Source organism: Camelus dromedarius, chromosome 23 (genome assembly GCF_036321535.1).
Source record: "Camelus dromedarius isolate mCamDro1 chromosome 23, mCamDro1.pat, whole genome shotgun sequence".
Taxonomy (NCBI): Eukaryota; Metazoa; Chordata; class Mammalia; order Artiodactyla; family Camelidae; genus Camelus; species Camelus dromedarius.
Genome location: NC_087458.1, coordinates 10,810,737 through 10,827,121, shown reverse-complemented (window position 1 = coordinate 10,827,121; position 16,385 = coordinate 10,810,737). Strand labels below are relative to the sequence as shown.

The 16,385-nt window shown below is 44.4% G+C and overlaps 2 protein-coding genes across 9 annotated transcripts; both read left to right on the top strand.

Annotated features, from left to right (window-relative positions):
- The first annotated feature begins 876 nt into the window (after positions 1-876).
- On the top strand, positions 877-6,624 carry USF1 (upstream transcription factor 1). 6 transcript variants are annotated; one of them, XM_064477909.1, is made up of 12 exons: positions 909-1,027; positions 1,610-1,799; positions 2,904-2,996; positions 3,356-3,405; positions 3,563-3,678; positions 4,008-4,109; positions 4,306-4,501; positions 4,752-4,839; positions 4,976-5,034; positions 5,183-5,277; positions 5,524-5,652; positions 5,845-6,624. In XM_064477909.1, exons 3-12 carry the CDS (start codon positions 2,989-2,991, stop codon positions 5,932-5,934), a joined length of 933 nt encoding a protein of 310 aa, XP_064333979.1. In that variant the 5' UTR covers positions 909-1,027; positions 1,610-1,799; positions 2,904-2,988; the 3' UTR covers positions 5,935-6,624. The 6 variants fall into 6 exon arrangements, with proteins under 6 accessions (XP_031291799.1, XP_031291795.1, XP_064333979.1 ...); XM_031435939.2 differs by lacking the exon at positions 1,610-1,799 and having other exon boundaries at positions 877-1,027; positions 4,306-4,318; XM_031435935.2 differs by lacking the exon at positions 1,610-1,799 and having other exon boundaries at positions 877-1,027.
- A 258-nt stretch (positions 6,625-6,882) lies between these two features.
- On the top strand, positions 6,883-8,335 carry TSTD1 (thiosulfate sulfurtransferase like domain containing 1). Of its 3 annotated transcripts, XM_010993075.3 has the most exons (4): positions 6,883-7,030; positions 7,256-7,378; positions 7,888-8,050; positions 8,140-8,335. In XM_010993075.3, exons 1-4 carry the CDS (start codon positions 6,955-6,957, stop codon positions 8,189-8,191), a joined length of 414 nt encoding a protein of 137 aa, XP_010991377.1. In that variant the 5' UTR covers positions 6,883-6,954; the 3' UTR covers positions 8,192-8,335. The 3 variants fall into 3 exon arrangements, with proteins under 3 accessions (XP_010991377.1, XP_064333977.1, XP_031291804.1); XM_064477907.1 differs by lacking the exon at positions 8,140-8,335 and having other exon boundaries at positions 7,803-8,029; XM_031435944.2 differs by lacking the exon at positions 7,256-7,378 and having other exon boundaries at positions 6,887-7,030.
- Positions 8,336-16,385: the final 8,050 nt, after the last annotated feature.

Genomic DNA, 16,385 nt, shown 5'->3' with positions numbered 1-16,385 from the left:
TCTTTCTTTTGCTTTTATTGTTTGGGTGCTCTTCCCCAGTTGTTGTCATGGAGACCTGTGACTTGAAACTAGAGCTGGGTTCATAGTGGTCAGGAAATGAGGAAGAGAAACATATTTACATAATGCTCATTATCTGCCAGGAAAGGCTAGGTATTTTATGTGCACACAGAATCTATGCTCTTGATTTTATTTAGTTCACTTAACAATTCAATAAGGTTGGTACTGGTATCTTCATTTTACAGATGAGGAAACTAAGCCTAATTAAGTCAAGATGTTTGCCAAGGTTCTTACAGCTAAGATGTGGCAGAGGTAGGTCTTAAACCCGAGTTTGTCTAGCTCCAGAGTCTAAACTAGTCTCACTACATCACATTACTACAGACCCATTAAGGGTAGGTCCGGGCTGAAAAGAATGGGAATCAGACCTCTCACAGAAACTCTGAGCCTCACAAAAACTGGAAGCCTTCGGGGTATTCGGGTGACCGCTGACATTAATACAAGTATATCCAGCTCTATGTATGCCCAGATACATCTTAATCTCCAGTAGTAAACTTTAAAAAGGAGTCCTGATCCAAGATGGCTTCCAAAAAAAGCCCCTCTTAAAGATGGAGCCTCCACACAACGTCCCTTGCTTGCTCTAAACTGGCCTCTCTCACTCCCTTTGCCTGGAACTTAAAAAGCCGTGTCCGCAGAAAGTTGGCAGCAACAAGTTAGTCGTCTTTCTCCCGTTCTTGCCTAAAGCGACTAGGTCTTCAGCGTCATTCTCCCGGGGTCCCCAGACGTTACTTTTTCTCGCCTCTAGCGACATCCCCATCACACGCGAATCCCTCAGCCCTCATCAAGATGGAGCAGACGGAAGTGGGGCGGCTCAGAGGCTGAGTAGGCTGGGCGGGTCGAGTGAGACAATTCCGCCCCGCAGCACCATGGCCGCGGGTGGGGAGTGCGCATGAGCAGCTGTCCATGGAGCTACCCAAGTCTGGAGAGGGAGAGCACAGTCGGGGGAAATCTGCGGCTGCGGCGCCCTTGGCCGGTGAGTGCGGGACCGGGCGGGAATCTGGAGACTGGAGACTAGGTGGGCGTGAGAGGCAGGGTAGCCTCGATTTTGTTTCCGTTTTTTAGGTTAAGGAACTCCTGGGGCGGAAGCCTTTGTTTTGAGGGAGGGGGCCGTGCCTGGTTCTTTATCTCCTACCCCCTTTTGTGGTCCGAACTCACTCCCCGCCCCCGGGTGCGCACGTCCCCGCCCTCCTGCGCTGCCAGCCGCGGGCCGCGGGGTCGGGAACCGCGGGGTCCGCTGAACCCCCGGCATCCTTTCCTGCCTTTGCGGAGTACCGGCGGCGCGGGCTGAGCCCAGCGGATCTGGCTGGGTCACGGTGCGGGCTCCAGGGCTCGCGCCTGGCCGGCGCTCACCTCCTAAGCGCCTACTGGTTGGAGGGCCTGCAGAGAGACGTCGCATTCTCAGGCAAGCTCTAGGCGCCTGACTTCTTGTGGGACCTGGTTATTTTTCCCTTTGTGTCCGGACTTTGCCGGGGCTCTTGCAGGGCCCTCTTTCCCTGAGCATGCACGCCACAACATTCCTATCCTGCTTTCCGTGTCTCCTATTCCTGATGCTCAGGAAATGCTTCCGGATGTCCAACTAAGATTTGAATAAGTAGCCTGACATCGTTGCTGGGTGTCCTCAGAGGCTGCCCCTGGCTGACAGCTGTGGGTCATAGAGACGCCTCTTGCGCTGTGTTGCTTCCTTGTTGCTGTCAGCGCAGCAAGTCTCGGAGGGGCACTTCCTCTGCAGGTTTGAGGATGGAGAGGTAGGTGGTCTCGAAACACTGGTCCTACTTCCCCTTAGGGACTGGGATCTTCTTGCAGCGCTTCTTCCTCCAGACAGTTTCATTTTCAGTTCCTTTTTTTTTTTTTTTTTTTTTTTTTAATTGGTTAACACTTAGGATACGGACTTTCCAAGGCTCCTCCACTGAAGACCTTACTTGGATAGGAAAGGTTTGGGGGATCTTATGGGTAGAGAATTTACAAAAATTTTACCTCTTTCCTATCTGGATTATTTTATTGCTTTGTACTGTGTAGCTGTTTATTTCTGTAGGCATCTGTCTGCTCAGCCCTTTGTTTATCCTGCCCCCGCCCCCCCAACCCCCGCAGGGTGTCAAGGTCTTAAGGCAGGCACCTCATAGATGGATTCATCTCCCATTGTCTCTTCTTCTGAACCCTGAACCTGGAGTTTTTTCCCTTCTTGCTGAGGCTCAGTTGGTTTGGAGTTGTCATGGCAACATTTTAGCAACTGTTATTCTACAGGAAGGCTTGGTCAATAAAATACAAGAGGCTTGAAGATGATACACTTGGATTTTAGGGTCTTTAACGAATGACATAAATCTGGACTCCCCCAAACAGGAGCCCTGTCAGTAGAATGGGGCCTAAGGGCCAAGTCTGGTCTTTGTGGTTCCGGAGGTTTTCCAGTGGGTTTCAGGTTTCCCTTTCCTAGATTTGAGAACAGGAATTTCTTGGTGTGCAATGTGTGGCTGAGAAGCTGGAAAAAGCGTTAGCATCCATGGCCCTGTGTTTTTTGACAGCTGTGGTCTAAACATGTCCGTTCCCTATGTCATGGCAGATCATAATAGCTTTAATAATCATCCATCCAGAAATATGTTGCTTCTCGGTGTTTCAGTATAGTTATCCCCTCCAACCAGGAGTTGGAACGATAACTGGAGGGGTGAAGAACACTGTTGGTAGAGTTGCTTTTTCAGTCATTGGAGCCCAGTCCTCAGCATCAGAATGGAAAAAGCTGATAGTCCCCTAAAGATGACTGGGTTATGTTCCTGGTTGTGTCTTCATGGAGCCTAGCTTCTAGAAACAGAGCGCTTTCAGTTTCCTAGACTCACTGCAGACTCCCTGATTTCTACCAGGACATAGCACTCAGGCCTGTGAGGCAGGAGATACAAAGACTTCCAAAGAAGGACCATTTCCTCGGATGCACCCCCTCACAGAGAGATGAAGGGGTGAGTGAAGAAGAGATCGGGTCTGGGATGGGAGATGGGAGGCCTGGGAGAATGCAGAATGGCTAAGAGCACTGGCTCTGGAGTCAGGCAGACCTAGATTTAGGTCCCAGCTCCATCACCTACTAGCTGTGTGATTTGGTTTCCTGTTTGTAAAATGCAAGTAGTGCTACCTACCTCATTAGAGCTGTTCTTATAATTAAATAAGAGAGTACTTGGTAAGTGTTTAGCTCAGCGCTAAGTAAATACTAGCTCCTGTTACTCTAACCTAACCTAACCTAGCCTTCTGTTGGGAATGCCAGTGAGTTTGGGAGACATTTTCATTCACTTCTTCCCTTCTTCTTCCTTTCGTTCCTTCACAGACAGCAGAAAACAGCTGAAACGGAAGAGGGGACGGTACAGATTCAGGAAGGTGAGTGGGAGAAACAGAACTGAGCTGAGACCAAGAGCCCATTGTGGCCTCTTCCTCTCCCCTGTGGGTCCATCTCCTGCGTACCCTTCTTTTTTTAAATAACATGCAGGTGGAACAGAGGGAGAAAGGCAGTAACAGACTTTTCTTTTTAATTCAGGTGCAGTGGCAACTGGGGAAGACCCAACCAGTGTGGCTATTGCCAGCATCCAGTCAGCTGCCACCTTCCCTGACCCCAACGTCAAGTACGTCTTCCGAACTGAGAATGGGGGCCAGGTAAGGGAGGGGGCCAGGTGGCTGCAGGTGTTACCTGGGGTTGGGATTGTGGGAGGTAACTGAACCTGTCATGGGGAGACCTGGTTTGGCGGATGATGTGGACTATTTGGAGGGTAGGGGTTGGAGTAGAAGGTTTGGTTATGTGTGGGGTAGGGACTATGCTGAAACCTCTCTATGGGGAAAGGAGGGAGAATGGCTGAATCTATGTCTCTGAAGGATTCTTGTTTGGGACCCTTATCCAAGAGAAGCTTTATGAGGCGCCCTGGTATCTCTTGTACTTACTCTCTTATTTTCTCTTCCTTTCCTTCCTCTTTCCTCCCTGCCTCTAGGTGATGTACAGGGTGATCCAGGTGTCCGAGGGGCAGCTGGATGGCCAGACTGAGGGGACTGGTGCCATCAGTGGCTACCCTGCCACTCAATCCATGACCCAGGTACAGGGCTATGGGCTAGGGAGGGGACTAGAGCTCTGGGTTGTAGGGAACCAACAGGATGAGGGTGTGGCTAGGGCTGGTGAGGCTCTCCCTTTCTGGATGTTTCTTCATCCTCCCAAGGGATAGAAGCTGCAGAGTAGTTCACTGGGAAGTATCTGACTGTCACTAGACTCTGTTCTCTTGCTCCCCTTCCCAGGCCGTGATCCAGGGTGCGTTCACGAGTGATGATGCAGTTGACACAGAGGGGACAGCTGCTGAGACGCACTATACTTACTTCCCCAGCACTGCAGTGGGAGATGGGGCAGGGGGTACCACATCGGGGAGTACAGCAGCTGTTGTTACTACCCAGGGCTCAGAGGCACTACTGGGGCAGGCGACCCCTCCTGGCACTGGTGAGATATTGTGTGAGGATGCTGGCTGGAGGGGCTAGGATAGGCTGTGGGACATGGCTGGTGGGCAGTGGGCCTTTACTTATGATCCGTTAATGATCACTGAAGACCTGGACAGGCAGTGAGTCTGGGGCTGCCCTTCCAGCAGGAGGAAGTATGTCCTTTTTAGAGGAGGGTCCCAGGACCTTGGTCTTAGAGCTTGGTGAGGTTCCTCATCCCACATCCTGAGAGAAGCTACCCTGCATCTTTGCAGGTCAGTTCTTTGTGATGATGTCACCACAAGAAGTGTTGCAGGGAGGAAGCCAGCGCTCTATTGCCCCCAGGACCCACCCTTATTCCCCGTGAGTAACCCTTGTTTCTTTTTAATTACTAGGAGTGGTCTTGATTCTTCCCAAATCTAGTGTAATTCTTTACCTCAAACTCCAGTCTCATTTTTTGACCTTCCCTCACTCTGACCACCCTGGGCTCTGTTGTTAGGAAATCAGAAGCTCCCCGGACAACTCGGGATGAGAAACGCAGGGCTCAGCATAATGAAGGTAGGTATGATCTGCATGTGAAGGAAGCTTGGAGCAGTCTGGTAGGACTAGGGACATCGGTGATGTTAGGGGAGATGTTCGGTAATTTTACTCTGGGGCCTCTAGTGAATTCTCCCTAAGTAACCTTGTCCTCTACTTTGCCTCACAGTGGAGCGCCGCCGCCGAGACAAGATTAACAACTGGATTGTACAGCTGTCCAAGATCATCCCAGACTGCTCCATGGAGAGCACCAAGTCTGGCCAGGTCATGGAAGGACCCTGGTGGTGGGCAGGATGCCTGAATTCTGTCTCCTGGTATCGTTTCCAGAAATGGTAGAGAGTGGGCACACATGGCAGTAGTCTTTTGTTATCTCTAAGGTTCTTGAATCCCTGGGAGAGGTTATTCGAACCATCCCTAGGGGAAAATGAGGTCCAAAGTGTGAACGTGTTTTTGGAAAGCAAGCCAGGTATCTTATATCCTAGTCCTCATTTTGTTGGCTTTTTCTAACAGAGTAAAGGTGGAATTCTATCCAAAGCTTGTGATTATATCCAGGAGCTTCGGCAGAGCAACCACCGGTTGTCTGAAGAACTGCAGGGGCTTGACCAACTGCAGTTGGACAATGATGTGCTTCGACAACAGGTCAGATCCCTATCCTCAGTGTAGCTGTCCTTGACCTTCATAGCCACTAACCCAGTTTGGGACTCCCTACTTTGTTTTCCATAGAGAAGGCTTCATCTTTTACCCCTCATCAGTGGGTTTCAGAATAAGTTCAGGTACTTAGCTGTGCCAACTTTTCTACCTGTTCCCCTTACTGTCTCTTTCCCACGTCAGGTGGAAGATCTTAAAAACAAGAATCTGCTGCTGCGAGCTCAGTTGCGGCACCATGGAGTAGAGGTCGTCATCAAGAATGACAGCAACTAACTCTGGGCGTTCAGGGGCTTTGGGCCCTACAACCCCTTTCTGAGAACTGCAGATAGCCCAGGAGCAACAGGCTAACCCTGTCCCCCTTTCCTTCACTGCCCACTTCTGGCATGGGACTGGGGGGAGTTCAGAAGGCGTCTTTGAACTGAGGCCCTGTGATACAGTGAAACACACACGTGGTGTGAAACATACACGTGGACGTGCACTGACAGCCTTGCCCAACCCCACCATGCAGCCCCTGGGCCCTTGTGCTCCTCTTGCACAATGCATGTGCTGTCTCCATGCTGGACACTGGATACACTAAACTAGGGGGCTTGCCCTGTGCTTGCTTAGGGTGCCAGCAGAGGGTCTGCTGACAAGCAATGGTCTGGCTTGCCCCAGGACTCTGGCGCTTCCACTGGTTCTTCCTTTCCCTGGAGCTCAGATGTGCACCTGAGGACTCTGAGGAACAGGCTTTAGCAAGAAGTGGGGAATAGATGCTTAGCAGTGGCTGCTGCCCCAGGAAGAGGAGATTCTCCAGAAATCAGCTAAGGCCTATGCAGAAGTCTGGAGCCAGGGAGAACAACAGGCAGGGGCCCACTTGGGGCCTTCCCCCTTGTGGCCTTCCCCCTTGTGGGGACGGTTTTTTTTTTTCTTCCTTTTCTTTCTTTAATTTTTTTTTTAATTAAGATAAAATGATCAGAGCCACAATCGTCTCTTGTTTTTCCTCCTCTTGTAGGCGCTAGGGCGGGAGGGAGGGTGCACATTGCACTTTGACCAGTAAGGGTTGGGCCAAGATTAGGGTGGGGTGCTGCTCCTCTACTCAATACTCTGAGCCTTGCTACCTGGGACAGACCAGTGAGTCGTTGGCCGCCCACGCCCAGCAATCGCGAGCATTTCCTCAGCGGGCTTATGTTAGGGGCACCGCGAATAGGCGCCGCGGGGGCGGGGCGGGGGCGGGGCGGGAGGCGGAGCCTTCGCTTCCGGTTCCGGTCTCGGCTCAGGATTGGATCGGGCTCCGGTTTCGCGAGGCCGGGGGAGATGCTGCTGGCACCGAGGGGGCGGGCCTGGGCCACTTTACTGAAACTCGCATTTGCTGCCCGCACCATGGCTGGAGGTACCTGCAGGGGAGATCTGGGGCCTCATCTTCTCCTACGTATGGCCCTCGGAGCGCGTGGTGTCCCCCGAGTAGAGGTGTACACGGAGGGAAGCGCGAAAGGGCGTGGCGGAGGGGTCCTCCCCCAACTCCTGCGGGGTTGGGGCGCTGCCAGGTGAGGGGGCGCCGCGGCCGCCGGGTCTTGCAGTCCCGCTCCGTTCAAGGCTCTCGTGCCCCCTTCCTCAGAGCCCACAGTCTCGCTCCCTGAACTCCGTTCGCTCCTAGCCGCGGGCCGGGCCCGGCTCATCGACGTGAGATCTCGGGAGGAGGCGGCAGCTGGGACGATCCCTGGGGCGCTCAACATCCCGGGTATGGGATTGAGAGGGGACGCCCCGGTGGTGGAGTAGAAACAATACTGGAGGGTCTTAGTCAATGGAACTGCCCTTAGGATGGTGTGAGGAAGGCACTGGTTACGGGGGTCCTGTATTCCGTTAGCCCTTCCTAAACTTCCCTTAAGAAGGGTTGATTGGAGGCGGATCCTGGCAGCGAAACTGGGCCTTCCAGTTTGAGGGAATAAGAGGCGATGAGGAAGGAGCAAGCCGCCTTCTCTATGCTTGACTGCCCCAAGACTGGATGCCTGAGTCTGCCCCCTCCTCGCAGCTAGGGAAGTGGCTCCCCTTCAAGGGTTTGGCTGACTTCCTGTGAAAGTAGACTGTATCTTGTCCTTGAGGTTTGGAGGGGGGAGGTCACCATGTGTTGTTTTGGGGCCCTCTGGAGATTTGTTCGACCACAGGACCGGACCTTCCAGGCTCAACCTCTGAACCTGAGATTGCCAAACTGCCGGCTTTCCATTCTATCCTCTCGACTCCTCCTCCCAGTGTCAGAGTTGGAAAGTGCCCTGCAGATGGAGCCAGCAGCTTTCAAGGCTTTGTACTCTGCGGAGAAGCCAAAGCTGGAAGATGAGAATCTTATTTTCTTCTGTCAGATGGGCAAGCGGGGATTGCAGGCCACGCATTTGGCCCGGGGCCTTGGATACAAAGGGTATGGAGAAGGTGTGGATTGCTAGCTGGGGTGTGACCAGGGACTGCCTTCTGGGCCTGCCCTTCCCTCACCCCTCTTTTTCTCCACAGGGCTCGGAACTACGCAGGGGCCTATAGAGAATGGTTCCAGAAAGAAGGTTAGGTTGAAGGTGGCCTACTGAATGCTCTCTCCCCTCTGCCCATGGCCACCTTAACTAAGAGTGATGAAGGGGCTGACTTACTGAGTCTGGCAACTCCTTATAGTGCTGTGCACTCAAAAGCATCAAATAAAAAGCATTTAATCAAAGTACTGGAAGCGCTTAATTGGTCAGTTGGACTGGAAACAGTTCTAATCTTAATCTGGATGTCAGTTCAGCCTTAGGTCCTTCCAGCATTCTCTCCTCTCCAACTCTCCCCACACCAACAAAACAAAACAGCAGTTTGCTGAGACTATAATTCTCCTAGGGACAGATACAGATATAGATATAGATATAGATATAGATATAGATATAGATATATAGTCACTATTTGAATATCTTTTTTTTTTTAGTGGAGGGACTGGGATTTGAACCTAGGACCTCGTGCGTGCTAAGCGTGTGCTCTACCACTGAGCTAAACCCTTCCCCTATAACTCTCTTTCTGGAACAATTGTTTTCAGTCCAGGATGCACATCAGAATCATCTGGTAGTTTAAAAATAAATAAATAAAAGGAAAAAAAAAAAACAAAACCCCGAAAACTTTGGGCCTCATCCCAGACTTGGAATCTTGAGGGTGGAATCTGGGCATTAGTGATTTTATGAACCCCTCAAGTGATTCTAATAATGCAGTCAGGATCCAGAACTACTGCTTTAGACCAGAGGTCAGCAAATTATGGCCCCATTTGGTCTTGCTGTCATGACCATTTGTTTACATATTGTCTGTGGCTGTTTTTGTGCAAAAATGGCAGAATAGTTGCAACAGAGACTATACAATTTCATGAAAATTTACCTAAAAAATATACCCCAAATTCTTACTATCTAGTCCTTTATAGAAAATGTGTGCCTACCCTTGCTCTAGAGCTTCAGGCCCCCAGCCCCAAACTCACTTCCCACAGACTTTGTCACTGGGTTAAGGAAATGAAAGGGCTGTCCCAGGCTGTCTAGTGAAGGAGTGGATGCCACTCTTAATCCCTGGACACGAGTCAAACACAGCTTACAGGTGTGAGGAGCTCCTCTCGTGACACCAAAACAGGTCTCAGTTTTTATCAGCACTTCTCTGACCCCATGCTGGATTTAACAAAATTTAACTGGTTAAAAAAAAATTTTAAAGTACATGCTTATCACAACAAAGTTTAACACTACATGGTAGGTGTGTAACTTCCCTCTAGCATGGTGCAAAGTTTGATGCATATCCTTCCAGACCTTTTAAATATTTTAATGGCAGAGTTTTAATGTCTTAAGTTTGACTTCAAAAAATTTTATTTCTTTATTTGTGAGAGAGAAGGTTGAGTCAGAGATGAACCCAATTTTCTGATTTTTCAAGTTTCTGAAGAAAGTCCTTCAAACATTTCCTGCATTCCTTGCCCTTCTCTCACCTTTTCCTCTTCCATTCTGCCTTCTGGTCTATATCCAGCTCTCCTACATCTTTTATCTCACAGTCTGCATCGCACACTCTACACAATCCTCCTTTCATCTGGGCTCTCCCCCTTCTTTCACAGAGCTATTTCACTCTCCCTGGACTAATCACATTACTGTCTGTGCTTAGCTGGACAATTTTGGGTCTGGAGATAAAGTTGAAATATGTGAAAGAGTCTAGTTTAGGATTTGGCAAATAATAGGTGTCACTCTTTCCCTATACCAAAATTCGTTTGGTTCTCAGATTGGTTGGGAAATTGTTCCTGGGGTCTAATTTCCCTCTTTGAGTTTTAACTGTTCTGCTCTTCTTCTTTTCCCTCCTCAAGTCTTTTAATTCGATTATAGCATTTCTTGTCTTTTTTTTTTTTTTTTTGAGGCATAATTTACCTACAATAAAATGTACAATTCTGAAATGTTCAGTTCATTGAGTTTTGAGGATTCTAGGCCCACTTGTAACAACCATCCTAAGCAAGATATAGAGCACTGAAATCCGCCAAATTTCTCTGGGGATCCTTTCTGGTCAACTCCATCCTTAATCTCTTTCTAGGCAGCCATTTTCTATCTTCTATTACCTAAACTAGTTTTCTAGCTTCCTTCTTGGCTTGCCAACCTATACTGTTTGTTTTCTTCAGTTTAGCTGATGAGGGTTAGAAAAGATCCAGGAAGTAAACTGAACCAGCCCATGACATGACCATGCCCTGTGGCTTGATCATTGTTCACAGAACATTCCTCTTTCCCTCATTAACTATATGGTTCATAATCTTGATAGGCTGTTCCAACTCATTACCTTGCCCTTTAAAGTTCTCTTTCCCTTTCATCATAGCCAACTGTTTCAGCAGGTGAGGCTGAGCCAGAATTTACCAGTTCTACGTCCCTGCCTTGCTTTCTGCCTTCCCAGGCTGTATCAGACTCCCCCCTCTCACTATGCTTTATCTACCCTAGGTTTGTGTTGACTGTGTCATCATAACTACTACGCTACATGTTTGTGGTTTCTCTCTCTCAATTGATTATGAACTCCTCAAAGGCAGGAACTGGCTTTCATTTCCTTGCTTCCAGTGCCTCGGACAGGAGTTCTCAGTAGGTGTTTGTGGAGCCTCGCTAGCCTCTCCACTTTCTGAATCTTCTAATTTCAGTCTTTCTGAAACAGTGCTGCCTGAGCAATCTTAAAATAACACACATTTTTATCTTATCAGTCAGAGTTGATAATTTACAATAGGTCCTTGTTGCCTAGTGGCTCAAGCACACTTCTTGGCCAGGCCTTTCAAGCAGTCCGTAGTCTGGATCTGCATCACCCTGCCTTTTCAAACTTATCTTTCAGTGCCAGCTCCCATCAGGCTGGTTTTTCAGTGGCCTAAGTAGACCCTACTCCTTCCTGACCCTGGCCTTTACTCACCATCTTCCCTGTTTGGGAAGCTTCCAGCCACTTTTGTACCACTCTGAATTTCATAAGAATTAGAAGAATGTCTTTGGCAGGGTGCTCGCTGTCTTTATCCAGAGGGCTTTGAAACTGAAGGAAAAGGGAGAAAAATAACCAGATAAAATTATATAACTAATCCATGAAGGACACAAGAAGCGGGAGAACACTGGGTAAGGCACACACCTCTATGTAGCACTTAATCACGCTGTATTACAGCTTTCGTGGTTCTTCCCCTTTGGACTGAGTTCTTTAAGAGGTAGGAGTGTTCATTTTTGTATGATCAACAACTAAACCAGAACTGGACATATAGGAGGTACTCAATAGATGTTAAAGTTTTATTGAGGTATTTAGTAATTCCCAGAGGGGAAAATGCAAGGGGAGAAGTTGGGAATAATACTCACAAATGGTAACATGTTATTTTGTGAAGAGAAAAAATTTTATTTCTTTCATTTTCTTTTTATTGACGTATAGTTGATTTACAGTGTTGTGTTAGTTTCAGGTGTACAGTAAAGTGATTTAGTTTTGTATATATTATATATATTCTTTTTCAGATTCTTTTCCATTATAGGTTATTACAAGATATTGAATATAGTTTCTTGAGCTGACCAGTAGGTCCTTGTGCAAGTTACTTTTGAACTGTTCTAATTCTCACTTTCCTTATCTGTAAAATGAGGGTTAAAAGACATCTCTTTGGATGGTTGTGAGAGTTTACTGAGTTAACATATGTAAAGGGCCCACTAAATAAAATGGATGGATTTAAAGATGTATATATGAGTAAATGCAAGATGATATATAAAATAGCATAGATATCATTGAAACTTGATGGAAGGGAACTTATGACTGGCAGTGGGAAATTTTTAGAAGATAATATATTCAATAGAATAGTCACACATCATAAGTGTGTGGCTTGTTGACTTTTCACACACTCACTCAACCACCACTGTGGTCAGAAAACAGAAAGTTTCTACATGGCAAAAGCAAACAAACAAAAACAAACAAACATTCAAAAGTCAAGTCAAAGTCAAAACTGGGGGAAAAATTCAACTCATAGTATATGCAAACGGCTAATTACTGGAATATATAAATGGATAAGAAAAAGACAACTATCCCAATTAAGAAATGAGCAAAACAAATGAAGAGACAGTTCACAGAATACTCTTAAACCTACAAGAGTGCTCAGCTCACTCATAATAAGAGATATGCAAATTAAAACTAAATTGATGTTTCAATTTACATTTATAGATTAGCAAAAATTCAAGTGTTTTATAAAACACTTTTGGCAAGACTATGGAAAAATAGATATGCTAATAGATTGTGTAAACATAATTGGTACAACCTCTGTGGAGGTCAATTCGTCAGTATCAATCAAAATAACTGCATATACTCTTTGACCCAGCATTCACATTTCTGGAGATTTATTGTACAAATAAACTTGCATCCATGTGAAATTATATATGTGTGTATGTGTTTTTCTATTACCTTATTTATACTAGCAAAATGCTGGAAGCAGTCCAGGTGTCTAAGTTAAAACTGGCTAAATAAACAACAGTGTAAGCATACAATAGAACATTATATAGCTGTAAAAAAAGAATGAGGAAACTCAGTGTCCTTGCAAAGGATCTCTAAGACACATTGTTGGGTGAAAAAGAAATGTAATATGCTATCCTTTGCATAAAAAAACAGGTAAGATAATATAAATACATATTTATAATTGCTCATGTTAGCAAAAAGAAACTCTGGAAGGACACAGACAATTAGTAAAAAGCCACTCCCTGAACACCTCTTTAGCATCCTTGTTGCTTCCTCCATTCAGGTGCTTAGGAAAAATCCTAACTGTGGTCAAACACAATTAACCCCTTACTCTCCCTGCTGTCAAAAACAGCTGGAGTAAATTCATACCATCTTGACTGGTCTCTTTTTGAATTTAAGTCCAAAGTATCTAGTGGGCACTTAATACTGCTCACCAGTCCTAATACACTTCCCAAGTATGTTCAGTTTCTGTCTCCACTTCTCCCCACTCTTCAATCTCCTAAACTTCCCTTTTTCCTCTGTACTTTTAGTTAATGACTTTACATCATACTCCAGAGACAGAAGAAACCAGACTGAATTTTCATCATCTTCCAACCAACAAATGTACCATAGGCTTCCCTCCTGTTATGGTAGATGGTTGTCCCTGCTCCCCTTTGACCTTCAGTTTGAGCTCTGGATCCCATTTCCTCAAGGGCATGGTACTGTGAGAGGGGAGAGTATAGCTCAGTGGTAGAGTGTGTGCTTAGCATGCACAAGGTCCTGGGTTCAATTCCCAATACTTTCATTAAAAAAAAAAAAGAAAAAAACAACCAATTATTTCCCCCCAACCAAAAAAAAAAAAAAAGTGAGAGAGAGGGAATCAGAACAAAACAAACAAAAACCTTAGTACTACAACTATCCCCTCTTTTTCATCACCGTTAATTTTTTCCTTTCTATGGGATCATTGCCATTAGCAAGCACTCATCTCCATGTAAACAAAATACCTACTCTGCCTTCATCCAACAGCCTTCCAGCTGCTGCTCCTTTTTACTGCCCTTCTCAGCAAAATCTCTCCTGAACTGACTATAGTAACAGTCTATATTTCCTCAGTTTACATCTCTCCTCAGCCTACTCCATACAGGTTTTATTGTCTACTCCACTACTCCATCGAACCATGAACAATATACACGGATTAGTTATTAGAATGCGTGATAATAGGAAGGGGGCATGCCTCTGACCTAGGTGCCTCTTTTTTGGTGAAGGCAGTTCCCAAAGAGGCCAACAGCTGAGGAAATAGTTCTTCATTTCTGAAGGGGAGTCTGGGTAGCACATCACAGTACCCATTACAGTATGTTTTTATGTGCAGAAAACCCTACATTCCAAAAAGGATAAAAGAATTTTTTAAAAAGTCAGGGCTAAGGGAAAAATTGAATAGCATAGTCAGATGAAGTCAGGATAAGGTCAGATGGAATGAGAAATGCATGTCAGTTTTTGAACTCCAAAAATTTGGATTGCAAATTTGGGTTTGGTCTTCCTAGAGGCTAAAGCCAAATGACTAACAAGATTGATTATAAAATGTAAGGTATCCATACAACCAATACATGAGAGAAGCACAGCATTTCTCAACAGGAACCTCTGGAAATATCTATACCCAGAGAGCTATTAGTGCACCATGCCAGCTTGAAAAGAGGTCACTTAAGGATTCTGTTTGCAACTCTGACCTTGTTCAACATTTTAATTAACTTATTGGATTGGGTCATTGACAGCAGGTTTATGAAACTTCCATATAACACAGATTCAGATGCTACTGCTAATACACTATATGACAGAATCAAGATTTATATTTAATATTCCCTTTCAAGATTTTCTACTTTACAGACAACCTCACTGGCCTGAAATGTACAAAGTCAGCTTAAAAAAAAAAGACTACAGAAAACAAATGTCAATGACAACGACATTTAAAATTTTATTATTTCTTTAATCAACTTTATGGGACAAGGAAACTGATGACTATCAAATTATTTGCATGCTCCAAAATTACTTTGATTCTTTGTAAATATAAACATAAATGCTATAGAGAAATAACTAGGATGCATGCTGTTTATATTTACTTTTTTCATTTACTAATAATCATTAGCATTATTTCATGTATACTTTTCTGTATATTAATATGCTTTTCTATATATTAATTCATTTTCAAAACAACAAAAAAAGATACAAATGTATGTATGTATATGCATGACTGGGACATTGTGCTGTACACCAGAAACTGACACATTGTAATTGACTTTACTTAAATCAAAAAACAAAAAAACCCCAAAAAAACAAACAAAAAAGAAATTGTGTAGGGATAAATGCAAAATGTACTTTGGTTAATAACAATTGCATAAATATAGTATGTAAGAGACCTGATTTAATAGTAGTCCAAGTGAAAATAAAGACTTATGGGTTTCAGTTTGCTGCAAATTGACTATAAGTAACTTAATAGTTACAATAATATTAATGTTATTAATTATTAATCCTATAATATTAATAAATATTTGCAAATGCATTATTTTTAAGGTACATTAATCATTCCAAATTTATTTTTACTATTTTTTTTATTGAAGTATAGTTGATTTACAATACTGGGTTCATTTCAGTTGATTTACAATATTGTTTTCATTTCAGATTTACAATATTGTATTCATTTCAGTGACTAAGTTATTTTTTTCTGATTATATTCCATTATAGGTTATTACAAGTTACTGAAAATAATTCCCTGTGATGTACAGTAACTCCTTATTGCTTATATATTTTATATATAATAATTTGTATCTGTTAATCCTATTCTCCTAATTTGTCCCTTCCCACCTTGGTACATTTGCAAATGTATTCTTTTTTAATTGAAGTATAGTTGATTTACAATATTATACCAGTTTCAGCTGTACAGCATAGTGATTCAATATTCTTAAAAATTTTACTCCATTTAAAGGTATTACAAAATAATGGCTCTATTTCCCTGTGCTGTACAATGTATCCTTGCTGCTTGCCTATTTTATACATAGCAGTTTTCATCTCTTAATCCCATACTCCTATTTTGCCCCTCTCCCCACTGTATACACTAGTTTGTTCCCTGTATTGTGAATCTGTTTGTTTTGCTATATACATTTATTTGTTTTATTTTTCAGATTCCAAAAGTGATAAAATACAGTTTGTCTTTGTCTATCTGATTTATTTCACTAAGCATTGTACTATTTGCATCCATCCATGTTGTTGCAAATGGCAGAATTTTGTTCTTTTTGTGGCTGAATAGTATTTCAGTGCGTGTATATGTGTGTGTGTGTGTGTGTGTGTGTGTGTGTGTGTGTGTGTATACACATCTTCTTTATCCATTCATCTGTTGGTGGACATTTAGGTTGCTTCCATATTGTGCCTATTGTAAATAATGATGCTATGAGCATTTAGGTGCATGTATGTTTTCAAATTAGTGTTTTCACTTTCTTTCGATATATGCCCAAGAGTGGAAATGCTTGATTAAATGGTAGTTCTATTTTTTGTTTTTTAAGGAACCTTTATACTGTTTTCCATCCTGACTGCACCAAATTATATTCCCACCAGCAGTGTAGGAGGGTTCTCTTTTCTCCACATTCTCACCAACATTTGTTTTTTGTAGACTTTTTGATGATAGCCATTCTGGCAGGTGTAAGGTGTAAGGTGATATCTCATTGTGGTTTTGATTTGCATTTCTCTAGTAGCAATGTTGAGCATCTTTTCATATTCTTGTTAGCCCTTTGTATGCCTTTTGTGGAAAAATATCTATTTAGGCCATTTTTAAA

Bases quoted from the DNA above. Each gene is read 5' to 3' on its own strand.
- USF1 (XM_031435935.2), top strand. The intron at 3,406-3,562 runs GTGAGTGGGAGA...TTTTTAATTCAG, and splicing joins GACGGTACAGATTCAGGAAG to GTGCAGTGGCAACTGGGGAA. The intron at 5,278-5,523 runs GTCATGGAAGGA...TTTTTCTAACAG, and splicing joins AGAGCACCAAGTCTGGCCAG to AGTAAAGGTGGAATTCTATC.
- TSTD1 (XM_010993075.3), top strand. From the start codon at position 6,955: ATGCTGCTGGCACCGAGGGGGCGGGCCTGGGCCACTTTACTGAAACTC. The intron at 7,031-7,255 runs GTACCTGCAGGG...CCCCTTCCTCAG, and splicing joins TGCCCGCACCATGGCTGGAG to AGCCCACAGTCTCGCTCCCT. The intron at 7,379-7,887 runs GTATGGGATTGA...TCCTCCTCCCAG, and splicing joins TGGGGCGCTCAACATCCCGG to TGTCAGAGTTGGAAAGTGCC.